This window comes from Ictidomys tridecemlineatus, chromosome 2, assembly GCF_052094955.1.
Source record: "Ictidomys tridecemlineatus isolate mIctTri1 chromosome 2, mIctTri1.hap1, whole genome shotgun sequence".
Classification (NCBI taxonomy): Eukaryota; Metazoa; Chordata; class Mammalia; order Rodentia; family Sciuridae; genus Ictidomys; species Ictidomys tridecemlineatus.
In genome coordinates this window covers 205,273,333-205,300,350 of record NC_135478.1, presented here as the reverse complement: position 1 = coordinate 205,300,350, position 27,018 = coordinate 205,273,333, and the positions used below count along the sequence as shown (strand labels likewise).

The 27,018-nt window shown below is 36.0% G+C and overlaps 1 protein-coding gene across 4 annotated transcripts; it reads right to left on the bottom strand.

Moving 5' to 3' along the window:
- On the bottom strand, positions 1-27,018 carry Steap4 (STEAP4 metalloreductase). Of its 4 annotated transcripts, XM_078040461.1 has the most exons (8): positions 26,866-27,014; positions 21,059-21,109; positions 20,075-20,145; positions 14,432-14,484; positions 6,303-6,760; positions 5,074-5,601; positions 3,461-3,625; positions 1-2,298 (listed from the first exon to the last, which is right to left on the bottom strand). In XM_078040461.1, exons 5-8 carry the CDS (start codon positions 6,756-6,758, stop codon positions 2,035-2,037), a joined length of 1,413 nt encoding a protein of 470 aa, XP_077896587.1. In that variant the 5' UTR covers positions 6,759-6,760; positions 14,432-14,484; positions 20,075-20,145; positions 21,059-21,109; positions 26,866-27,014; the 3' UTR covers positions 1-2,034. The 4 variants fall into 4 exon arrangements, with proteins under 4 accessions (XP_077896587.1, XP_077896588.1, XP_077896589.1 ...); XM_078040462.1 differs by lacking the exon at positions 14,432-14,484; XM_078040463.1 differs by lacking the exons at positions 14,432-14,484; positions 21,059-21,109 and having other exon boundaries at positions 26,866-26,996.

Below are 27,018 nucleotides of genomic sequence, written 5' to 3'. Positions count from 1 at the left end.
TTTGATATAGATAGAACAAGCTTTATTGAAAGTCATTCTGGATTATGGGGTAATATTTTAATATATTTTAATTACATAATATAATTTCATGTGTAACATGTAATCATAAAAGTAAGAGGCAAAGAAAAATAAACGGATTTTGTAGATTAGGCAGAAAAATGTCAAACCCAACACTTTTTAGTTATTTTGGTGACACGTGGGAAGATGTGCCTAAGTCTCCTTTTAGTTCCATGCTGGAGCCATGGGGATCATTCTGCTGAAGGTCATCTTGGAAAGGGCACAGTCAGCCCAGAACAGCAGTGAGAACCATCCCACACTCTTACATGCAAACAAGGATCTGAGAATAGACCATGTCTCACAGAAACTACTGCTCACACTTTCTTTGCCCTGTGATTGCCTGTAATTCTCTGCATCTAGGCATTGGTCAAATTTACTTTTTCAGATAGTTCATTTGATTGTTTTGCTTTTACTAGGGATTTAGCCCAGGGGTGCTTTACCACTGAGCTACATCCCCACCCTTTTTGTTTTGAGACAGGGTCTCACTGCATTGCTTAAAACCTTAATAAAATGCTGAGGATGGCCTTGAACTTGTGATCCTCCTGCATCGGCCTCCTGAGTCGCTGGGATTTCATAGATGATTAGTATACTACAATATTTAGAAAATGTAATTTATAAAGCATTAGTATCTAATATGGTGAAGCTTTACAATGTTTATTTAGTTTGCTAACTAAAATTCTGATTTATTTTAACTTTTTGTTCAAAGTCTTTTATCAAGTCTTCCTTGCTTATTGCATGCTGAGAAAATCCAAATGGAAATTTTGACTCATTCTTTCCCATATCTATCTCTGTAGAGGAAAGATCTTATGACAAATGTTATGGTTTGGATATGAGTTGTCCCCCAAAAGCTCATGTGTGAGAAAATGCAAGAAGTTTTAGAGGTGAAATGATTGGGTTATAAGAGCCCTATCCCAGTCAGTGTGTTAATCCCCTGATAGGGATTGACTGAGGGTCAGTGTAGGTAGGTAGAGAGTGGCTGAAGGAGGTGGGTCACTGGCGATATGCCTCTAGGGTATATATTTTGTGAGCTTAGACTCTCTCTGCTTCCTGAAGCCATGTCCCCAGCTGCTCTCCTCTTCCATGATGTTCTGCCTCACCATGGGCTCTGAGACTTCTGAAATGGTGAGTTCCAAAATAAACTTTTCCTCCACTAAAATTGTTTTTTTCAGGTCTTTTGGACACAGAGGCAAAAAAAAAAAAATAACCCTGACTAAAATAATTATATAGATTTGTATATATCCAAGGCATGGTTACTTCCAATCAAATGCAATACTTTTGTTGCGTTCCAAAATAGTTTTCCATGGTAGATATATGTACTGTTAAAAACAAAATAAAGGGATACACTTAAACATGGATTTCACTGTGACAGGGTTGGAGGTGTAGCTCAGTGGTACGGTGCTTGCCTAACATGTTCAAGGTGCTGGATTGGCCATAGCATTGTAAAACAAAACAACAAAACCAAAATACACTATGGCATATTTATGGTCACCATTTTACTTCCAAAAAGGAAACAAAAAATTTCATTCTTTTTACTCCATTTGAGCCTATTCTTCAGACATATTGTGCAAAGCCTTTATCTGTGGCCACTGTGGTGCTACTTTCTCTTTCATGTAACTCAGTGCTTGAATGTAAGGAGGAAGTTGTATGTACTTTTCTGGATTTTGCAAGATAAGATCATGAATGTTGCCTACAGCAAAGAAACTTCTTAATGTGAAACCACAAAACTATTCTGTTGGCAGCCCCATGGCCTCGGAGGAGGAGGAGGGGGGGACCTGCTCTGATCCCATCACTAACTTGAGAAAGAATGGTGTTCTCTTCCAATCTGTCATTTTATTAGTTAGCAAAGTTTCTGTCCGTGTTGATAAACTTCAGGCCATGGTGAGAGAAAAAGAGCTGTCTTACCCATTTCTGTATCCATTATTCTTCTCTAAACATTCAATACTATGCTTCAAAAGTCCAGGTAAATTCAACTTTCCTTTAAATATCTGATTTTCCATTCAGTGCTGATTCTGAGGATTTTGAATCCCTTTCCCAGCCCCGGCGGATCCGCTTAAGGGGATTGTTGATGCACGGCATGATGAGGATAAACTTGATCACCAGCACTGTGCAGGGAATGATAAGTGCTAAAACATAGGCTGAAGGAAGGTACCATCTTAGAATTGAAGGGCTGAGGAACCTCTTCCCGCCATAGAGTAGGGCGTGGGCTGTGCATAAGATCAGGGTCAAATAACCCAGTTTGGACTGCAGACAAGAAACAAAAAGGAATACATTAATATATTTATACCTTAAAGTGAAATGCTATAAACCAATAAAATATTTGTCAATAATGACAAAGATTTGAAACCTATAATATTTAGGACACTTTACTAAGTGCAGGAAGAAATATTAACCCTCCTTGAGGGGTTAATACTTGATGATAAATATTTCATTAAAAGAAAGACTTATTACAGATGACATGGTAGTTTTCTCTTAGCCTGCCTGGATGGAAAAGTTTCTCAGGGGTAAACTCTTTTGAGTTACAATTAATGTACCTTGCCTTGGTCCTCAGTGCTAAAATTCTTTTATATCTTGTTTTTAGAGGTCAGAGACAAATATGACCTCAAGAATCTCGGATTAGTATATGCTACTTTGAATGCAGATGCTAGCTAATTTCTATTGCCATAAAGAGCAGTTTGCAAATTTATACTTTGTTCCCTCTCCCTTGGCCTAAATTCTAAAACTTAGTGTTTATTTCTTGATGCCTCGACTAAAGGTATTATGAGAAATGTTTGGCTGCATTTAATCTGTGGGAGACTTAATATTCAAACCTAATTTCAATTACTAGTGATCTCTTTTATTATACTGGCTCACAATGTGCATGCATCACAATCATCCAGAAGACTTATTAACAAATGACAGGGCCCCACTTCCAGAGCTTCTTATGGAGGAGGTCTGGGAATTTTTGTATCTAACAAGTTCTCAGGTCATGCTGTTGCTACTTCTGCTGCCATACATTGAAGATCACTGGTGTATAAGAATAGTTACTGCTTTTAATAAAGTGCCTGGTGGTTGATATGTGGAAAAAAACAATTTTCACTCTTTCATATCAGCAATAAGTCTGGAGTGATTTTATCTATCAAATCTTGTTTTGAAGGTTTTAAACTTCATTGCAATGTCTACTTCCCTTATCAATATGTTGATATTATAAGGTTAATTTTCAGAAAGTTAAAGGTTTGTCTTTGGGGTTTTTTTACATTGCACATAGTAATATCTCCACACCTAGGGTTTAATAGTTCTTTGTGCTTTTCGCTCTAAAGTCTTAGATATGGCTCTGGGAGTAGTCAGAAATCTTGACAAAGTGTGCCCACTAGGAAACCAAACCATTATGGAATCTTCCTGTTTGTACCTGAGTTTAAGTCCTTACCTGGATAAACCGGAACTCTCTCCAGTTCATCATGTTGCTAACTGATGGCAAGGAAGTGATTCCCAAGAGCACAAACAGAAAAAATCCAAGGATTCCCACAGACAAATATGAATCACTATGCCAGGCTGTAGAGGTAAAAAATGGATCATCTTCCTTGGTGATCACCTAAGAACAATTATAATCAATTTTTTAAAATTATACATTTTTTATAAACTGCTCATATTTATAAAGGAATTAAACAGTAACTTCGCATGGGTTATTTGCTGCCGCAAACTGTATGGCATTTTTTTCTTAATCATTTAAAAATAATTGTAAAAAAATACACTTAGAAATATTTTTGGTAGAAAAAGTAATTCTTTCTGCTAGGATTTCATTACAATTCTTGACTCTGGGAGTTGTATAAGGAGTTTTAAATTAGCCGATAAATCCCTAAAACTAAGTAAACATTTACTTAAAACTTCATTCTGTATGGATTTTTGTTACTCAATCAAAACTTAATGTTCTCAGGGAATCACATCATAATTCTGTTTTTCTGTGGATAATTCACACTGGGATCTTTCACATTGATTTTCTCTTCATATAGAATCAAGTCTATCACACCACAGATTGAGAGGAATCAGGCCCTTGTAATGTGACTCTAATCCAAGAAACTTCCATGTATGTTTTAGGGAAATGATGTAGAGAAACCCACAGAAGCATCATCAATGAGTTATTGCCTAATATTATTTGAGACTGCAGTAAGATGGATTGATCAAAACTGATTATTTCTAAACTAGAAATGACTTAAAATACTTTTTCTGAGATTGCTTTAAGACACCTTGAACTGATTCTGAGTCTTTTGACTCAGCATAAGATAATATTTGATATTTGCTCAGAATTATTTACTTTTCTAGTTACGGAGGACAACATCCTTCAAGTCAAACATTCACAGAGCAGGAAGCAACATTTTGTGAATCTGTTTGCATTGCTGCTATAGCACAAATGTTTGAGAAGGCTCCTTATTTTCAAGACAGTTGGCTTTGACTTCCAAAAGGAAGTAGAGTGCATGAAAGTAGAAATTTGAAAACACATGGGTTTTCTTTTATTGAGTAGGTGTCCTTAGGTTTCCTGAGCTCAAAATATGCCAGTTTGTTAGTATCTCAGTGACCTCTTGGGAATACAGATCTGGAACCAAGTGAGCCTGGGAATATAACTTTTATTCTTAACAGTTATGTGAGATCTCAACTGAATTCATTAAAACAACCTTAGTCATGAAATCTCTATTTAATTTTAAAAATACAGATGCTTAGCCAGGTACAGTGGTGCATGCCTGTAATCCCAGTGGCTCAGGAGGCTGAGGCAGTAGGATTGCAAAATTCAAGGCCAGCCTCAGCAGCTAAGTGAGGCCCTAAGCAACTTAGTGACACCCTGTCTCAAAATAAAAAATAAAAAGGGTTGGGGATGTGGGTCAGTCCATGTGTAAGCACCCCTGGGTTCAATCCCTGGCACTAAGTAAATAAATAAAATAAAGATGCTCAGAGGAATGATTTTCTCTATTGTTGGAAATGGATATCATGTAGTCTAATTCCTCTTTGATATAAGGACTTGGGGAATACCGATGAGTAGAGATTTACCTTAGTAAGGGTTGTGTTTCTCATCCTCCATCGTACATAATAACGAATAGGAATCACAAGCGTGTAGATGGCGTGAAGGAAGGCGAACCCCAGAGCCACCAAGCCAAGCTGCTTTCTGCAAAGCATCCAGTGGTCGAGCCAGTCTGGGAATCGTCGGTATTTGGTACCTTGGTACAGCTGCAGGATGGCGGCAATGACGCCAGGAAGGTAAACCAAGGCAAGCAGGGTAAGTGCTGTTATAGGGAAGACACGATTCGGAATGGATACAGCCAAGCGAAATGTGCTGTCTTTGTTCTCAATCACATAGGGGTAGATTATGTCTCTTACAACACAGTAGATAAAGAAGAAGAGACAGAGTGCAGCAGACAAATAGAAGGGGAACCTCCACATGGGAAATAGTTGCAGGGGGTAGTTTTCAATTTCGGTGGCTGCCTTGAGAGATCCTCGATCCAACGGGGTAAGTCCAAGAGCACAAACAATGTCCATCACTCTTTGTTTGGCTTTGCTGTCATTTCCACAGACAAACACCTGGGTTCAAAATAATTAATTCTGTATTTACTCTTTTTTTGGCATTTAATAATTGTTTTGAAAGTATATACAAGCACCATGCAGAACAATGACCTGTCAGAGTGAACTGTTTCTCAAACAAGGATGTGGAATTAACATATACAATGAGATGTTATTTAAACTAGCACAGGTGTGCTGGAGAGCTAGCTAAGTATTTTTTTATTTTTTATTTTTTTTAGGATTTTTACTGAAGGGTGGTTTTAGGCACTCTGTGTCGATATAAGACTTGACAAAGAAGACTTGGTGGTCTCCACAGTGTGAGTGGCTTGATCTTTTTTCTGTATTAGTGGGTGCCACATCACTTACGATGGCTTCTAATCTCAGTGCACAAATGGAACCAATTTTGTACAGGTAATGGGAGTAGAAGAGGATATTCAACAAGCTATATTAGTTTCTAGTGCTGACAAGAGAAAGGCTTCCAGAGACTGGTATTAGTGGGTTCCATCAAACTAAAAAATTGAAAGTGTGGACAATGGGAAATAAATCACAATAATTGACTATCATACATGGTCAAACCCAAGAAAATTATTCTTGGTACATATTAGAAATATAAAATATTTACTGGGCATTTTATTTGGAGATTGTATTTTCTGACCTTTGAGGTAAGTGCACATTAAAAGATTCACTTTTTAAAGAGTGAGGGCAAATTCATTTAATCTCACCTGCCGACTTGCATCCAGTGCTCCTGACTGGAGAGCCCAGGCTGAAATGGTGTTAAATGCTTTTACCACATAAGCTCCCTGCACCAACTGAGCAAGGTATTCTGCATTAGATTCTGGATACTGATTAATTTTGGGGTTGTTGCTGACATCTACCAATATTTTCCCGTTGAGATCCTCAGTTAGTTCTCTGAGAAATTCATAATGCTCTCTGTGGATTGCAATAAATATGATGTCAGACTTCTGGGCAGCTTCTGAATAGCTGAAGACCTCGGCACCACTGTGCAGCAGGCTGGACATCCTGGAGTTTCGACTTCCAAATATAACAGAATAACCACACTGGAACATTTTAAATCCAAGTGATCTTCCAAAATCTCCTGTTCCAAAAATGCAGACAGTCTGTGGCTTTTCTGAAGAATTCATTGTAAGAGGAAGCATAACTGTACAAGTTTTCTCCATTACTGAAAAACATATACACAAATGCTTTGGTCATGGAAAAATTAATGAGAATTATATGTAGGAATTAGTGTAATTATATGATGTCTAATGTTCTGGTTATCTCAAGAGTATTCTCCCTAAAATTAGGTAAGTACAAATTGTCATATATATTTTATTGAACAAAATAACTGGTAAAAATCTTCTCTGGATAAAGTGAAAACAAAGATACTTGCTGATGGATGTCTTAAACAGTGGACCTATATTACATTAATATTACATTTATTAAACACTTGTGATTCAAAAAATTCTCAGAGCAAAATATGATAAGGTATGTGCTAATAAATTATAGAACAATTCACTTACATTTAGTTATATAAAAATCCCAAATAAAACTTTAGTAAACAGAATCCAGCAGCTTTTTTAAGAGAAAGTACAATTGGTTAAATGGGCGTTATTCTAGGAATGTAAAGATTAGTCCTAAAAAATAAAGAATAGTTCTATAAATTCAACATTAGAAAATCTATTAATATAATTTACAATATTAGAAAATTTATGGAGAAAAATATGGACATATCTATGTATAAAAGTAGACATATGTTAAAATTCCACATTTGTTCTTCATTATAGTAAAATAATATATATATATGTGTGTGTGTACACACACACACACATATATATATATATATATTCCCTAAGTACACAAAAAGTGTCTATCTTAGCCTAAACTACACTGTTATGCTTAAAAGAGAATTACTAGAAAAACTCATAGTAAAATCAGAAACCAGAAAAAATTGTTTGCTATGACTTTAGTTATTTTTGTTCTAGATGTTCTACCTAATAAAACTAAATCAGACAAAGAATTTAGAGGTATAGAAATGCAAAAGAGATTGCAGATAATTAAGCCAAGACTTGGAAATTCCAGGAAAATTAACAAAAAAATCATCCATATATACAAACAAAATTCAATATTTTGTCTCAGAACCTAATTAAAATCAATATTAATAATACATCCTAAAGACAAAGTAGTTAGAAGATTTAATTGAATAAAGGCCCCTACTATCACTGCAACAAAATAGACAATATGAAATAAGATAGAAAGATGTGTGCAAGACATATATGAACAAAAATTTTTAAATGCTTTTAAAAATTGAAGATTTGCTAAATGGAAATGTATGGTATGTTCTTGGATGAGAAAGTTCAGCCCCACAAAGACATCGTTTTCCTTAATTTAATATAAATTCTGTAAAGTAGGATAATTAATGGAATACTAGTCCTATTAAACAATTTAAAATTTTATAGAGCTAAAATAATTAATGTGCTACTGTCAAAGGAACAGAAATAGTCCAATGGAATAGAGTAAAAAATAAAATCTGAAATATACCCAAACACCTATACTTCAAGTTGATGAGAAGACGGTGGATTATTCAATAGTTAATATTGGTCAATTGGAATAAAAAAACTGAATCCATACCTTATACCATATTCCAAGTTAAATTTGATATATATTAAACATTTAATTTTTAAAAAATAAAACTACAATAGAACAGGAAGCAACCATGGTGAATGCTCTTATTATCTTAGAGGAGGAAAGCCCTTTTGCAACATGATTAAACCATGAGAGTAGATGGGAAAATGTGATTACATAAAAGTCAATAACTCTTGCAAAGCAAAAGAACTGAAAACAAAGTCAGAAGATAACAACAAACCAGCAAAAAATATTGTCAACTAGTACAAATCAATAAGAAAACCCCTAATTGTCTACTAGAAAATCGGACAAAGGATATGAGCTGATAGTTCATTCTAAGGAAGTAGAAAATACTTTTAAATATAGTAAAAGGTCCTTAATCTTACCCCCAAATAAAACAAATGCAAGTTAAAACTAATCTGAGATGTCATTATGAATAGCTAATGACATTTAAATAAAAAAAATTCTATGATCTAATACCGTAACCTAGGCTACTATCCATACTTGTGAAGAATATTATTTCTTCTTTCGGTGTTGATTTTTTCTTAAAATTTCTCAACATTTTGTTTAAGCCTATAGTTAATCTTTTTTGGGTGGAAAAGTCTCTGTTTTCTAATGATGTATCCTCAGTGTTTAGGAGTACCATCCACCACAGTCCAGGCACGGGACAAATATTTGTTGAACAACACTAGAAGAATGGAGTGCAGGAGTTGGTGACTTTGTCCCAGGCACAGTGTGACATCAAGAAGCCCAGTGATCAAAGAGAAACCAATGGGCAAGGGGAGGACATAAGGAAAGAAGTAGAGGAGGACATCGTTAATGACATTACTTCTTTCTCTCAAATGGGTTAAAAGTAAACTCGATGAATTTTCAAAACAGGATAAAAGGACAAGAAATATAGGACTTTCCTGTACTTGCTCAGAAATTCTGAATAATTTAACTAACCCAATATTGAAATCATTTTATAAACCAGCTGGTGATATCCTGAAAGGTGTCAGAGAAGTCATGACCACATATGGAAAAGCACCCATGATGATCAGGGCTGTTCACATAGAAGCACATCTGTGCCATTTAGAACATTTTTAGTAACACCTATTAATATAACCTGGCTTAGCAATTTAAATTATATAATATTGTTAGTTGCTAATCAGTTAATAACTTTATAATTCAAACCCTCAAACTTCCAACTGATGGCTTAATTATTCTACCCTTCAGAACTGGATTGTATGCCCAAAGAAGGCCTCCTCCATATTTATTCTGATATATCATTTTTCCCTCTTTCAAGCCGGATGGAAATTGGCAAGCAAATTATTGACTTGAAGTTGCCAGTGTCCTGCAATAAGATTAATTATATTTTCATTGGAATTATCTTCATCATTTCAAAAAGACTGATTCCAGATTTTGACTATTTGGGCCATTACATTAATTTATCATAATTTGCCATAAACTTTTCTTTGAAATGAAGATATTGACTCCATGGTACTATTTTTTTTTTGTTCTACCTCTTTTGAGCAATGTGATCTTGGGCAAGTTACTCAAACTCTTCATGCCTCAGTTTCATTGTCTTTAAAATGAGAGATTTATAGTACCTAAATTTGTTCATATTTTATTTTAATTTTTCCCTCATAAATGCAGCTTGACAGGCAATGTAGTATACTTGGGCTATACTTGAGAGTGAAATTTATTTTCACTCTCAAAACTTCAGAGACAGCTGGTCTTGGGGGTATATGCCTGTAAGCCCGGCAGCTAAGGATTTGAGGCAGGAAGAGTACAAGTTTGAGGGTAACCTGTCTCAAAATAAAAAAGGCCAAGGGTAGTAACTCAGTGGTGGACTGCCTTGGGTTCAATTCCCAGTGCATGAACGAATAAACTGAAGAGATTGTTGAGCAAATTGAAGCTGCAGAAATGATGAGAGGTTATTAAAATATCACTGGTTGACATAATAGAAATACAGTACGTATATTCATTGGACAGTTGGTTAGTTGTCATGCAAGTTACAGAAATGTTAAGGTTGGTAATTTTTTAGTCATATTGAGCTCCATTTCAAATCTTCCTGATTCTACTTCTAGTCTCTGGGCAGTAGCTGAGCTCTGCTCAAGCTCTAGTGCCTAACAGGAACTCATTTTTTACCTCCTGATTCTTGTCCTGGAGCTCCCTTGAAGTTTGAGCCTGTCTGGTGCTCAGATATGCACAACCCTTGGGGCCACCACAGATCAACAGGGAGGAGAACTCCATGAGTAAATACTTCCTCTTTCTTTTGGCACACAGTTCTGACACATTTCATAAGACTCTTCACACAGTCCCAGTGGAACAAAGATCAGTCATCTACAAGTGGCTGACTCAACGTGAGTTCAAGTTAGTACTGTCTTTCCCAAGCTCCCGGGTTGTGCCCTCTGCCACTGACTCTTAGTTTCCTAGAGTCACCTTCCTAATAAACTATCTGCATAGAAGTCTTTGTCAAGACTTTGCTTGCAAGATCACCCAGGACAATAAACTATGCTAATGATTTTGAAATGAAAAGTGTTACCACAAAATGGGATGATTATATAAATAACATGCAAAAGAATAAAAAGTAATTTTGGGGACGAATTTAATTCTGATTGGAATTCAATTCTGATTGGAAAATATATCCTAATAATAGGAGTTCATAGAAATGGAATTTATGCATACTCCCAGTTACAAGGGAGATTAAATTGAGGGTGCATTTTATAATAAGCATTATATAAAGAAGGCCTTTACACCCTTGCCAGACATAGTTGTAACTAAAAATAGCTATGTGTAAACATATGGATTCATGTAGATAATAAGATTTCTTGTTCAAAGACTTAAGAAAACTTTCCTAGGTAGAAGAAATACAGAAAAGAAAAGTGGTAAACAGGTAGGATACTTAAGAGAAGGATGTGTTAAAATAATAAAAACATAGCATACTGTTCTCCTTTCTTTCCTTCAACCCATGCGTGCCCCATAAAACTCAATTATGTAACAGGTCACACAACAGGATTAAGTATTGTCTTAGGAAATCTCTAGGATGGTTTACGTGCTATAGAGGCATCTCTTAGCAACATCCCAGGGGTAGCCAAGGTACATAATGTGATCCCACAGGATCTTCTACATAGATTAGAGATTAGAATCCAATTAAGTTGGTAAAGTGGCCTACCATGAAGGTCATGGAAGCATTAGTCACTGAAAAGTGTGTGTGTGTTTGTGTGGGTGTGAAAGAGAAGCATATATGAAGGGATCAGGTGTGGGTTAAGAAGAGTCTTGCCCATTGTTTCCCTGGGTCTACCTATCCCTCCCCAGGCCTTGGGAACCGAGGGAGCATTCTTTAGGGGTGTTCCCAACCAAGCCTCCCAAGAGATGTTAGGGCCTGTCTGGTGTGTGGGCTTTACATCTCGCATTTCTCAAGAGGTCGGAGATTTGAGAGACCCAGGCTGTCTACAACTTTTGAGAACTCCAGTGTATTAAAAGCATGGAAATGTCGAGACAGGATTTTAAAATCATATATTTTAAATACTTATACTTAAAAAAATCAATGCTTATGTAAAGAAAAAACAAGTAAACTATTTGAAATAATTACAGAGTAGGAGGTTGTAAACAAAGTATAGGAAATTTCTGTCCACTCTTTACCCAGTTTCCTCCAATGACTACATTTGCACAACTACAGCACAACATCCAAACAGGACCTTGACACTGGTACAATGGGCATGCACATTGACATGTCATTTTATCTCAATTGTAGATTTATATGTTCACCATTGTAATCAGGATATACACTATTTCATCTCCTCGAAGTTCTCCCTCATGTCACCCGGTGTAGTCATACTCATTTGCCTCCTCACTGTCAATCCTAAACTGTGTGAACTATTAATCTTTTTCTATTACTTTGTCATTTTGAGAACGTTGCATAAATGAAATTGCATGGCATATAAACCTCTTGAGATTGGCATTTTTTAAAAAAAAAACTCTGCATGAATCTCTTGGGATTAATCCAAGTTTTATCAATTGTTCCATATTATTACCAAGTGCCAAGTAGGATTCTATGGTATAGACACACTGTTGTTTGTTTAACTCTTTAAAAATACATTGTGTGTGTGTGTGTGTGTGTGTGTGTGTGTGTGTGTGCAAACTGGAGATTGAACAAGGCCTCGTACTTCTTAAGCATGCACTCTAGCATTGAGCTGTACCCCATTCCCTGTTTAATTCTTCATCAAATGTAGGGCATTTTGTTTTTTTCCAGTTTTGGATATTGCATATAGAGCTGCTATGAACATTCATGTATAGGTTTTCATCTGAAAATAAGTTTCCATTTGTTCATGATAAAGGTCCAGTAGTACAATTGCTGGGTTGTATGGTAACTGTATGTTGAGTTTTATGTCAAACTGCCATACTGTTTTCCACAGTGGCTGCGCTATTTCACAATTCTATTAGTAATTTAAGAGTGCCAATATTTTTTATTTGAGCTATTCTGATAATGTATTGTGGTTTTAATTTGCATTTTCCTAATGGCGCATATAGTTGAACATCTTTTTATGTGTTTTCTTGCCACCCGTTCTTTGGTGAGATATCTCTTCATGTCTTTTGCCTCTTTTCTAATTGAAACTGTATTCTTTTTTAACTGTTGAATTTTGTTCATTTTTTATGTGCTTTAGATATGAGTCCTTTGTAAGAAATGTGATTTGCAAATATATTCTCCCAGCCTATAGCTTGTCTTCTTTCCCTTACATCTTAACAGGGTCTTTCATGGAAAAAGAGCTTTAAAATGTTATGATATCCAAGTATTGACTCTTTTTGTCTAGGACTATGGTTTTGATATCTAAAAACTGATCATGAAGCACTAGGTCCTAAATATTGTTTTCTAATAGCTGAAACTTTACACATAAATCCATGATCCATTGTTTGTTTGTTTTTGTACAAAGGGTAAAGTTTAGGTCGAGATTTATTTATTTATTTTTTTGCCTATAAATATTAGCTAACTGTTCCCTTATCATTTGTTGACAATACTATTATTGTTTTATTGAATTCCTTTTTCACCTTTGTCAGAAATCATTATTCATGTATAGGTGTGGGTCAATTTCTGGGTTCTCTATTCTGTTCCATTGATCTATGTATCCATCCCTATGCCAATATCACACAGTGTTGATGGCTGTAGTTATATGTCTTGAAATTCAGCACAGTGATTTGTCCTACTATATAATTTTTCTTTCTTTATTTGTCACTTTGTTGTTGTGTTTATTGGTTTCTTTCATTCAACATACTTATTTTTGAGATTTATCTATGTTGTTGCAAGAGTTAATATTTCATGAGTCAACCTATTATTTTCCAAAACTATTCTAGTTATTCTAATTCCTTCTTCCTTCCATATAACTTTTAGAATAATCATATATGTATATATATAAACAAAAATATTTTAAATACTTAGAAAAAATTCAGTGCTTTAAAAATATTCCAAAAAATAGGGGCTGGGGCTGGGGCTAGAAGCTCAGTGGTAGAGTGCTAGCCTCGCACATGTGAGGTACCGGGTTCGATCCTCAGCACTACATAAAAATAAATAAATAAAGATATTGTATTCATCTACAACTAAAAAAATATTTTAAACAAAATTCCAAAAAATAAAATACAAATTAGTTGATTTTTTTAGGATGTAAATATAGATTGTGTTAAGATATTAATTCATATAAAAGCATAGCAGAAGTGTGCAGGTATCTAACAAATAGACAAGTTTAAAGTTATATGATGGACTATAGTCTTGATGGACTTCATTTAGAGGACAAGCTAAAACAATTAAAGTTTGAAGTCCTTTGTGTATCAGCAACCTGGGATCAACTGGTGTTCTTGCTCCCCTCAAGCCTCAGAATAGACCTTACTCCCAGTAAGAAGAAAGACAGTAACTCAGCCAGCGCTCTTCTAAAAGGTGCTCACAAGCTGGGTCTGGTGGAATACACCTGTAATCCTAGTGATTCAGGAGGCTGAAATAAGAGAATTGAAAGTTGGATGCCAGTCTCAGCAATTTATTGAGGCCATAAGCAACTTAGAAAGACCCTGTCTTAAAATAAAATATAAAAAGGGCTAGGGATGTGGCACAGTGGTTAAATGCCCCTGGGTTCAATCCCAGTACCCAAATTAAATAAATAAATAAAAGCACTGACATTCTTGCCTTGCACTTGGAAATGGGCCATTTGTTTTCTCCAAAGATTGTATAAAGTGAAGAGAAAAATATATAAATACTTACATAAGTAATACTATTTGTAGAAAGAAAAGAAAATCTTTCAGGTACAGAGAGTCCTGAAAGAAAAAATTAGCGTCTGTGAATACCTTTAATTTTGAAATCCACAGAAAATTCAAATGAAGACAAATTTCTTTATGTAAAGATTCATGCTTAATCACATACATCATTAGGAGTCTTACTTTTTTGTTAGCTCACCCAATTTTACATATCTGTACAAATTAAATGTGCAGAGCTGTAGTTTCATATGAAAAAGGTTTGGAGGTAATCAAAAACAACTCTAAAAACAAAACTATCATGTTTATAATGTACAATTTTTAGTAATGAATAGTAACATACTGGGCCAAAGGTGGTGGCTCATACCTGTAATCCCAGCAACTCGGGAGGCTGAAGGAGGAGGATAGCAGGTTCAAAGCTAGCCTTAGCAACTAAGCAAGGCCCTAGGCAACTTAGTGAAACCCTATCTCAAAATAAAAAAATTTAAAAAGGGCTGGGGATGTAACTCAGTGGTAAACACCCTGGGGTTTAATCCCTAGTACCAAACAACAAAACAACAAAACAACCAAAAGCATACTGGGATCCAGTCACAGGCAAAGAAGGACCCTGTTGAAGGGAGTAGATCCAAGTTGGCGATAGTTAGGCTTTCTTGCCAAGGCTTTTGGTGGGCTATATCTTAGTATGTAGTCAAGGTCATAAACACTCTGATTCAGCATACATGCTCAAAGTCATCAACATCTCCTTTCGGACCTGTACTCTCTTATGTAACCTGGTGCCTTCTTTGTTTGGTCTCCATATAAAAAGCCTGTGGAAAGACTCAGGGACTGGGGGCTGCTGTTGCCTCCAAGTAAAACATGTCTACTATCTCAGCTGTGTCTTCCCAGGGCCAGAGCCTCAGCCAGACACACATCAAGTGAATTTGACTAAGCGTGTGGAAGGAGAGGAGACTTGTAGGGTACAGACTGACATCTATCTTCCCAGCTATATGTCTATTTTCCCAGAACTCTCTTTTGTTTTAGTCATGGAAATAGCTTCCTAGAATCATTAAGGCTTATGAAAATGCAAATGCCTCTGTGAAGGGTCACACCAGAAACCGATGGTTCACATTCAAATTAGGTGGAATGCTTGTACAAAAACCCAATAAGCAGAACTTAGGAGAGTCTGGATGCCCCTGAATTGAGCCTGGGCATTGTCTTTGTGTTTATTTATTTATTTATTTATTTTTATTTTTTTAAACTCCCCCTTGTGATTCTAATGTACAACCAAGACTGGGAACCTTTTATCAACTTTTTTAGTAGGTTTGCATTAATTGTCTGCTACAGTAGGTCTCCTCGTCATACATTAGAATCAGCTGGGGAGCTGCTAAAACTCTAGGCAACAATCTCCTAAATTTTGGAATCAATTGATATGAGGTTCAGCCCGGGCATCTGTACCTAAAAGCCAACCCCAAACAAACAAACTTTAGGGGATCTCAAGTACACCCATGGAGAACCACTGGAAATGGAAAAAGGTAAGCATATTTGTTGTTATTGTTGTTGTTCTGTTTCTGTTCTTTTTTTTTTTTTTTTTTTTTTTTTTGGAGAGGGTTGGGGGTGAGGAAGAGACAGAGGAAGATAGGATACTGACAAGGTTGTAATGGGTTTCAGAAACATTTCATCTCTTTTATAATTTTCCCTGTAGGTAATTTTACTGAGACGCTAGAATTTATATTTTTATGAAAAAAAAAGGCAAAATGAGTACTTGAATATGCAGGCCTCACAACAGAGTGAGTCAAAGGATGCCGGGATCCAGACTTGGAGTCAGATTGTAGGTAGCTAGGTAACTTTGCCTAGGAAACCTTGAAAAGCTCTCTTACAAGGGCTGTAAAGTTACAGTTGGATTAAATCACACAAATCTACTATGGTGCTTTCTCCCTCCCTTCTTCTCTCTCTTTGCAGTACTGGGAAACTCAGGCCTTATGCATGCTAGGTAAGCAGTCTACCTCTGAGCTACATCCCCATCCCTTATTATGTTTTATTTTGAGACAGGGTCTTGCTAAATTGCCTTAAACTTGTGATTCTTCTGTCTAAGCCTCCAAAGTTCTGGGGTAACAGGTGTGTACCACTGCACTGGGCTCTTAGGGTGCTCCTTAATAGCAGTTCATGTACTAAAGCACAACATCTTGTTGCTCATTTGCATGAAAACATTATTAAAGTCACTCTGCCTCTCTCTCCACTTGAGAATTCAGCTTTGAAATGTTGAAGTGATTGTTCATTCAAATATCTAAATTCCTCAGACATTATCCCCTCTTTACACACACACACACACACACACACACACACACACACACACACACACAGAGGTATTGCAGCATACAAATGCAGCAATTTTGCTTGGCAACTGAGTTTTGGAATACAAATAACACCTTCAGACTGTATGAGCTATTACAAGACTTTTTATTTTAATCTGATGCCTATAAACAGGATTTTTTTGGTTCCTTCTGTTTTATTATTCTTTTTGAATTTCAAACTTCCTCTACCAAAGCCCCCAATTATGTGACAATATATTTATAATAAACTGAAGTCTATCAATCAAATGTTTACTTTCACCATAAGGCAAATGGGCAGGAGAAAGTTCTGCAGCTATGTCATCCTTCTTATGATTTGGAACATTTGTTTCAATATATCCAGGGATGATTGAAGAGCAAAAATTATTTTAAAAATGTAAAATCCTTATACTAATACAAGAACCCATCCAATTTATTCATTGAATTATATCCTTATATAGTGAGATGAAGGCTCTTTAGGGAAAACAAACATTCACATTTGAGCACATATTTTCTATCTTTTTAATGAATATGCAGTACATTTTAGTGTAGGGAAATCAGAAGACTTTGGTTTAAAAAGACTACTGACTACCGTTTATTTAAAAATTAATGTTTCCATAACCAATGAATTCTTCTGATTTTTTGACAGGCTCAATTTGTCTAGTTTTAACTGAGAATTTAAATGTGTATTTTTAATTTTAGCTTTGTAGTTAGAAGTTGCTCCATTTGCAAGTGTAATTTCTTCTTGGTGGTATTTATACATAATTTTCAAAGTCATTTAATATATGCATTAATACATCCCTTAAAATATTTACTGATTGCCTACTGTATATACCATGTATTATTTTATATGCTGAGGAAAGAGGATAGAGGGGAAGAATACAAATATAGAGTTACAAGAATACAAATATAGAGTTCAAATGGAAATCTTTTTAACCCTTTAAAAAGTGACAAACCAGAATTCTGAGTTGTATGCTTCAAAAACTGTGTATGTACACTGTTGTAAAAAGTTGGACAATGTACCCATAAATAATAAACAAGATGATTTCAGATGGTGTTTTGAAGAATACAGAATAGAGTGACGGAATCAAAAGGCTTTGACAGAGAAGTAGGCTATTTTTTAGAGATGGTCAGCATAAATATCTGTAAGGGTTGTCAGATTTAGCAAATAAAAATACACTGTGCTCAATCACATTTTAATTTCAGCTAAATAATTAATACTTTTTTAGTGCAAGTATATTGCTTGCAATATTTGGATCACACTCATACACAAAAACTTTTAATATGAAATTCAAGTTTGGCAGGGCATTATGCATTTTATTTGGCAGCTTTAACCAAGCTGAGACCTCAGGATGAGATGTGGCTTCCAGGTAAGGACTTTTCCAGACGGAAGGGAAAGAAGTGTGTATGTATTCACCAGCTGTGATGGTGAAGACTTACCCTTACAGAAATACTGCATTTAAAATAGTTCAATTGGCAACCAGATTAGTAAAGCTATTAGTAACATTTTCATACACTTTCCTACTTTGTCATGTGAAATGGAAGATTGATTACTCGATGCTTTTTTTTATTTGTAGACTTTTGTCACTGAGTGATAAACCAGTCAGAAGAACAAAGTTGGCTAGAAAAGGACTTCAAACTTGGAAAGTAGTGTCCATTTTAATTGAATACCAACCAGAACTAAGATAAAGTATTCTGAAATTAAGATATTATTCAACTGAAATCTTAATTCTAATTACATCAAACTTGTATTTGTTAAAAGAAAAATAAAAGAACACACACACACACACACACACACACACTTTTATTTAGAATGGAGAGGACGTTAAGAGATTTAAAACTTGCTCAAACTAATTTCCAGACCCCACTCCTGGTTTCTCAGATGTGTGTGCTTCTTAGCAACTCATATATTTCCCCATCCTATTACTAGCACATCAGTTGAAGTAAGAATTAGAGCAACACCATGGTAAGGTAAATCATGATTTTGTGATTTCCACAATAAGTTCTGGTAACTACTTAAAGTTACTCATAGCCATAGACCAATATTATTTCAAGCTCTTTATCTTAATAAATCACTATAGGTTGGTTGCTGGAAAATAGATAACCTGAATTATTTTGTGAGAAAGTGTTACTTTATATCTTAGGAACCAAATTTATTGGTGATCAGTTTTTATGCTAGCTAATATGACAGAAGAAAATAGTAATCACTTGTTCAGTCTGATCAAGTCACGGAACATAATTAAAGATAACCTTTACATTAACATTCTGTGGATATATGCACTGCTACATGAATTGCTAATAACTAGCTAGGAAATAGTAATAGTTATAGCATTTGCTATAACTACAATGATTCTTTTAATAATGTTTCACTACAATCCATTGAGTTATTAGGACTGGGAGGTAATGTAGGCATTTTATCTATTTTAATTGAATGCTACAGAAAAAGAATTTATTTTTAATGTAAGTTCTTTGTCAATATTCTAGTTCAACTAAAAATCTCATCAATGTTGCCACATTTAGGTCCCAGCAGCATCTGTCAGGATAAATTAAGATCATTTTATGATTTCTTGGTGAAGAATTTCATCATGTAGGCTCATTATCTGCTCTCTGGGCTGGTTAGTTCATTTGATTATAGCCTAGGGTGCATGACAACAAGGTCAGGGATTTAGTCGTGTCTGGGGTAATTTACCTTGACCTCTGCTTACATATTAAATCCTGAAGAATTTACAAATCTGTGGTTCACCAACAACTTCATCATAGAGTGGTTTATCTGATGTGTCATTGCTACCAGGTAAACCACTCTATCTTATTGATTTGGTGTTATTTGACTTACATATTACATGAGCATTTGCTTACTTTGATGATCTGTAAGAATACACTTAATATTCAGTATCAATTAACGGGTGCTGCCAGGCATGGTGGTATATACCTATAATCCTAGTGACTATGAGACTAAGGCAGGAGGATTGCAAGTTTGAGGCCTTAAGAAACTTAGTGTGACTATGATTCAAAATGAAAAACATAAAAGGGCTGGGATATAGTTCAGTGGTAAAGCCCCCGGGTTAGATACCCAGTACTAAAAAAAAAAAAAAAGTGTTGCTTTTTTAGGTCTACTGTAGTCAGAGACATTTGAGAAGTGATTTTGATCAAATAAAATTTCCTTATGAAATTAATCTTCATATTAAGGCCATTAGGATTATCTAAATATTAATGACTGCCAACTTGGGATAGAGCAATTTTGCTGTGGATCTGACCTTGCCCCATAGGTCCTGCTGATGGGAGAGTTCCATTTTGTTTTAAAGTACCTCCTTGGGCTGGGGATGTGACTCAAGTGGTAGCGTGCTCACCTGGGATGCGTGTGGCGCTGGGTTCGATCCTCAGTACCACATACAAATAAAGATGTTGTGTACGCTGAAAACTAAAAAATAAATATTAAAAAAATTCAATTCTCTCTCTCTCTCTCTCTAAAAAAAAATTAGAGTACCTCCTTAACATTTTTAGATATTTCCTGCCCTACCCCCTCCCAGCCTCTTGCACCCTCTTTTGTGTATCATTTTCCTCCACTTCTCATATGGCTGTTGGAGGCAAGGACTCCCAGTGGTCCAGGGCTTCTAATGTTCACTGAGACCCATTAGACAGGGCTGTTCAGCTCATTTCTTACCCCATGGAAAAATGCTTTTGAAACTCCCTCCCTACTCTTCTGTCATACTTTGATGCATAAGTTTGAGAGCAGTGCCACTTGATAAATATTTTTAAATGAAACAGTTTCTTCTTTGTAATTCCTAGGTTATTTATATACTTAATTTGGTGCTAGGGATTGAATGCAAATCTTCTTGCATGCTAAGCACATAATTTACCCCAGCCCTCAATTCCTAGGTTTTTAGTCTCAGCTCCCTTGAGTAGTAAGGATGGAACTGACTTGCCAGCTGGGAACTTGAAATCATCCATAGTGAGAGTTTTTACAGCATAGAATCACCAAATATTACAAATCAGCACTTTTTTTTCCTTAGTCCTATGCCAGGGGATCCTTCCCTGCCTCTCTCCCTTTCTCTCCACAAAGATGAAAAAGTAATTGGGCTGACAGCATGAGACCACTTTTCTCATCCTTACTGTCCCTGAGACCTTAATCACTTTCCTTAAGATGTGCCTTCCTCCTCATGCTCCCAAGTTCTTTATGAGAACAGAATCCATGTGGTTTCCCCAAACCCTATAAAAGTCCCAGCCTCTGTCAACCTCACATGTAATTTTGGTTATAAGCCTTCCTTCAGATCTGTTCACCTCAGGAAATAGAAACAGGGAGTCGTTTAGGTACCACCACCCTAAACACTTACCTTCCATTTTCCCAGATGTGCCTCAAAAACAGTACAATTTAGGATCTCAACCTGGAAAAAGTATGCAGATGGCACACTTATATTATTAAATGCAATGAACCATTTATTGACCCAATTTCTTTCTCCTCAGCCTCCTCCTATTTTCCATGTCATCTATGTTATAGAATCAAATAAGCTGAAGAGATTACCTTTGTACTTTGGTATTAAGGAAGAAATAACTAGAAATATTATAATATTTTGTGTGTTGGTGTGTAAGAATGATTGATATTATTTAGTCCTTTTGAAATGCTCTGTAGGTTTCATATGGCTTTCAGGTATCAAAGAAGGACTACACTGTTTTACTTAAGTTAACCTAGGTAAAACCTTAGAAATTCAATATTCTAATCTTCATGACCTCAGTTTAATGCCTTAATAATATTATATAAATCTTTTAAATGAATTATTCTTTAAATGAATTAGAATCCAATGTATTATAGTTATAAGTTTATTATGAAAACTTAGCGAGTACAGCAATGCAATAGGTTACTAAAATTAAGGTCAGTGAAAGGAAACAGCAAACTTCCTGCAGTTTCATCTACTTAAAAAATTGTAAGTTCAACTATTTATATCCACTGTTTAATACAAAGCAATCTCATGCCTCTCTCCAATGGCAGATAGTTAAAATTTGGACTTTGCCATTATACTTCAACATGTTAACTAAAATGCAGTACAGGTAGCATCCATACTTATCTGCTATGTCCATAATGGTCAGCATCTTCCAAAAATAAAAATCAGTGTTATCAACAAACTACTTGGTAAGATTCTATGATTTCTACACAGATTTATTACTGAATGGACTTTGTACCAGGCCCTGTGCTATGTACCAGGGATCAAGTGATCAATTAGATGGTCGCTGTCCTCAAAGAGGTCTCTAAGAAGATGCAATACATAATCAAACACAATGCACCGTGTGAGAGGGAGAGCAGAGGAGTGTTCAGAGAGGCCGGGAGTCCACAGGAGGGACACTAATCTACTGGGAAACAGGACAAAAAACATTTACCAAAGTCTGTGCAAAGTTGTTCCAGCTATCATTTCACATGGAATCAAAGTTAAACTGAAAGTTTCCATACTCTGTTAAAAACTAGACACAGGTGAAAGATGCACTATCAGTGTCCACCATTACATATCCCTTCCAATCTATTTCCATGGTCCACAGTGGCAGTGCCATCAGACCTGCTGGGAGCTCTAGCTCTGTTCATTTTTTTTTTCCTTTCTGGTGCTGGGGATTGAGCCCAGGGTGTTCTGCCACTCAGTTACATTGCCATATCCATTTTTTTTTTTTAAATTTTGAGGCAGGGTTTTACTTAAACTGACTTGAATTTGAGATCTTCCTGGATCTGTCTCCAGAGCTTCTAGGGTGACAGTCCTGTGCCACCACACCCTGCCTTTAATCTTCTAGCTCTGTTCTTAATGCATTTTTTTTTTTTGACTATTGGGTGCTGATGCCAAAGACAATTACTAGTTTGTTTTCTTCTAAAACACTTTTAAGAGGCATATTCTATAGTTCTATTAAGTTATCTGTTAGTCTTCTCTTTATTCAGAATAGTTCCTAACTTGAAAAATACTCTTTGCACACATTTTTCTTCCTTTTAGGATGAAAAGTGAACTTTATCCTGACCTTAAGACCGATCATATCATCTACATTTAAAAGAAGCTCTCTCTCAAAATAACTTTTGAGAAACATGTGACTGTCAAAGTACAAGGCCTTATGAACTCTCCATGCGTAGCTAAATAATTTTTTTGAGAACATTGTGAAGAAGAATTTGGATTAGGATGCCAATGTCCTTCCTAGTTAATTAGAGTAGAAATATTTAGTAGACTAATGCATTCTTTTTGCAGTGATGCATTTCTGAAAGATGATATTGAAATAGTGCCAATATTCTTTGCTTTTTGATCCTTAATTATTTTGGAACAACAAATTGTTTATGTATACAGGCCAAGTATATTTTCTTACTATACATTATTTTAAGCATTAATTATCCTCTAGTTATTTACTTAGCTTTATTCCTTGTAGGACTAATTTCTTCCTAACAAAATAACGAGTGTTAATCCAGATCATCTTGGAAATGACCTACAATTCATTGAAAATTTTTGAGTAGATTTAGTGTTTCCTGTAGAACTAATCTGGAACTCTTCATAATGAACTAATTAATCATTCTTTTTGTATATGTAAAGAAGTGTGAAACTGGTAACCTCAGAGACCTTGTCTTTGAGACAAGGCCTTATTTTTATTATTATCAAACCTAAACTTTGAAGAACCCAAAAGATAATCCAGAAAAAGTTCATTATCTGCAGTTTATTCTAGATTCTTATAGGAATTATGGGTAGATATAGATGCAGGCACTTAACAAATGCCTTCCTCCTCAGAGGATAACACAGAGAAAACTACCTACAAGGTACCCTAACAATTCCTCAAGCTTTAAAGGATTATTGTATTGTTTTATTTTGTTTTGCTAGCAGTTTATGGGCTTTCTTAAGATTTCCAAGGAAATGACTTTTTTTTTTTCAGTACTGGGGATTGACCCCAGGGCCTCACACATAGAAAATGACTTTTAATTAGAGGTGGATAAAAATATTTAAATTAATTATGAAGAGAACTAGATGGCAGAAATCATGAAACACTAAGATGTGCTTCTGAAAGTGACTGCAGACTCAACTACTTGGACTTTGAAAGGAGAATCTATATCTCTTTAATAATGATATTAATAATGGCTGATTTAGGGGTAGTCCTTTAAGAGAAAGAGTAGCACAAGTGATTACTCAGGGTTTCTTCAATTTTAAAATTCTATGACAAATAAACCTATTTTTCTTAAAGTTATTCACAACACAGTGCCAGGTCTAGGATTTTCAATTTACTTACAGACTTAAAAAAATCTATTTGGTTCCTTCTGAACAATAGTTAGTGAGACTAAGCAAGACAGGTATCTGGAAGTATTTCAAGTTCAGGGTTAGGCCATGTATATGTTGGTTTCTGAGCCTCCAGTTGCTATGTGAACTTTGGCAAAACCATAACTGTTGCCAAATGGAGAAAGTGCTATGACCCAATTTCTCTGTACACATGTACCATTTACTTTACAACCTCGAAGCCAGATAATAGAGGGTGCTTCATCTTGTTTTCTGGGCTGGCAGTATTTGCCATGCAGGTGGAATACATGCAGGAGGACTCTCAGACTGTGCTAAATCACAGCACTCTGAAAAAACCAGGGCCTTGCAAAAGGCCATATCTCAAAAAAGTTACTGCTTCAAATAAATGTGCCATTTTAGAAAATTACACCTACTGTAACAGAAAAAAAGTGTTCTTTCATGTGAGTGACATTTATATGATGGCCATTTATAGAGAATAGGACATTCTCACATAGCAAGGCTATGAAGAATGGTTTTGAAAGCAGAGTATTCTCTGAATGATAAATGTGGTAGAACTTTAAGATGCTCCTGTGGGATGAGACTCTTTCCTCCACAGCTGGGTGGTTTCCTTATAAAAACTAACCCTGTGTTATTTTGAAAAAAAAATTACTTAGATGTACTTATATCATTGGCTAAATTCCTATCATATTTCAAACCTACAGCATCTTAAGTCACATGGCTTTTCATCTTGTTAGAGTTGGACTTTGTGGATCACTGAGGCCAACAGCCTTTCATTTTACACCTGCAGAAACTGAGGATGGGATATTGAGTTTCTAGTTAGAACTAGGAATAGAATTCTCTTACTCCACCTGCATATTCCATACAACTCATATTCCACTACACTAATTATCTCTTAAAGAAAGTGCTCAACTATGTGAAGAGAAAGGATGCAGAATGGGAGAAAATTTTTGCCAGCTACTTTTCAGATAAAGGATTAATATATAGAATATATAGAGAACTCAAGAAACTATCAAAAATACAAAAAACAAACAAACAAACAAAAAACCCCAAAAACCAGCAAACCAAGTAACCCAATCAACAAATGGGCAAATGAACTAAACAAACACTCCTTAAAAGGAGAAATGCAAAAAAAAAGTTAAAAAATTTTAGCGATTAGGGAAATGAAAATCAACTACAGATTTCATCTCATTCCAGTTATAATGGCAGCCATCAAGAGTACAAATAATAAATGCTAGAGAGGATGTAGGAAAAGGAACATTTTTACATTATTGGTGGGATTGTAAATCAGTACAACTGCTATGGAAATCAGTACAGAATTTCCTCAAAAGATTAGGAGTGGAACCATCATATGACCCAGTTATACCACTCCTTCATATCTCTTCTAAAATGACAAATGTCTTCTTTGATATAAGGAGAGTAACTAAGAACAGACTAGGGAAGAAGAGCACGAGAAGAAGACCAACATTAAACAAGGATGAGAGGTGGGAGGGAAAGGGAGAGAGAAGGGAAATTGCATGGAAATGGAAAGAGACCCTCAGGGTTATACAAAATTACATACAAGAGGAAGTGAGGGGAAAGGGAAAAATAATACAAGGGGGAGGAATGAATTACAGTAGAGGGGGTAGAGAGAGAAGAGGGGAGGGGAGGGGAGGGGGGATAGAAGAGGATAGGAAAGGCAGCAGAATACAACAGACATGAGTATGTCAATATGTAAATCAATGGAAGTGTAACTGATGTGATTCTGCAATCTGTATATGGGGTAAAAATGGGAGTTCATAACCCACTTGAATCAAAGTGTGAAATATGATATATCAAGAACTATGTAATGTTTTGAACAACCAACAATAAAAAAAAGAATTAAAGTAAGTTGTACTATAGCACCACCTGCATACCCATGTTTATAGCAGTACAATTCACAATAAATAACATATTAAGACAGTCTAGGTGTCTGCCCATGGATGGATAAATAAAATATATTTATATTTGAATATATACTTGAGTTTTATTCAGTCATAAAGAAGAATGAAATTATATGTTATTTTAAGGAAAATGGATGAAATAAGCTAAAGTCATATGTGAAGCTAGAGAGAAAAAAGTGGGTCAGGGCAAAGGTGGGGTTTCTCATGAAAATAAAGGGAGAACAGTAGACTAGAGAAAGTGTGGGGGGATAGTGTGGAAGAAATTGACTAAATTATATGGTTATATTGTGTGCATGTACAAATATGTAACAACAAATCCCACTATTTCATTGAATTATAATGGACCAATAAAGAATAAAGTACATATTTATATGGGGGGAAAAAAGAAAAACGTGCTCAAATTTGCACTCTAGGGGTGGGGGAACTACCTTTCACTTGTCTCTGGACTGAGAACCAAGGTTTTATTGTCTTTTCACATGTAAATTACAATAATAAACAATAATACTCTAAAAATCCCCACAATTGCTAAACCGCTTAAGGAAGTTTAAGTCACCATCAAGGATGCAAAAGGGTGTCAAACTCAGGACAAATTTTCAGCTCATGGTCAAGATGTGACCTTAGATCTGAGTTCTGATTGCCAACCCACATTCTTCAAGAGTCCCTTCTGATGGGTGACAAAGATGTGCACCAATCCAGGCGTAAGAAGTAGAAACGAAGCCAACCCATCTGTCTTCCTCTTTCGGATTTGTCTGCACGCTGGGTGATAAGCGATAAAACTTGAGGAAGTTAGAAGTTGGTTGAACTGATAGCGTGGCGACTTGGGGTGACTTTTCCCCCCCGAGAGGGATGAGGGGCGAGCTGGGGAGTTTGAATACACCTCAGTGCGAGCAGGCTGGGGAGTGGGGATCTGGAAGCAGTATTCAGGTGGGAGGAGGCAGATAAGGCCGTGTGAGAAAGGTACAGCCGGAAAGGTGACCCACCCACCTGCGGGATGAGCGCCTCCCGGTGCTGGGGTCCAGCGGAGCTGCAGCGTGCGCGCCACGGGTCTGGCCCGGAGAGAGAAGCTTTGCGGGAAGTCCCCTCCAGCTCACTCCTGCAGCTCGCTGCTCTCCGCGGTTTAAGAAGCCAGAGAGGAGG

Bases quoted from the DNA above. Each gene is read 5' to 3' on its own strand.
- Steap4 (XM_005340005.5), bottom strand. From the start codon at position 6,758: ATGGAGAAAACTTGTACAGTTATGCTTCCTCTTACAATGAATTCTTCA. The intron at 5,602-6,302 runs GTGAGATTAAAT...TTTTGAACCCAG, and splicing joins CACTGGATGCAAGTCGGCAG to GTGTTTGTCTGTGGAAATGA. The intron at 3,626-5,073 runs GTAAATCTCTAC...AATTGTTCTTAG, and splicing joins GAAACACAACCCTTACTAAG to GTGATCACCAAGGAAGATGA.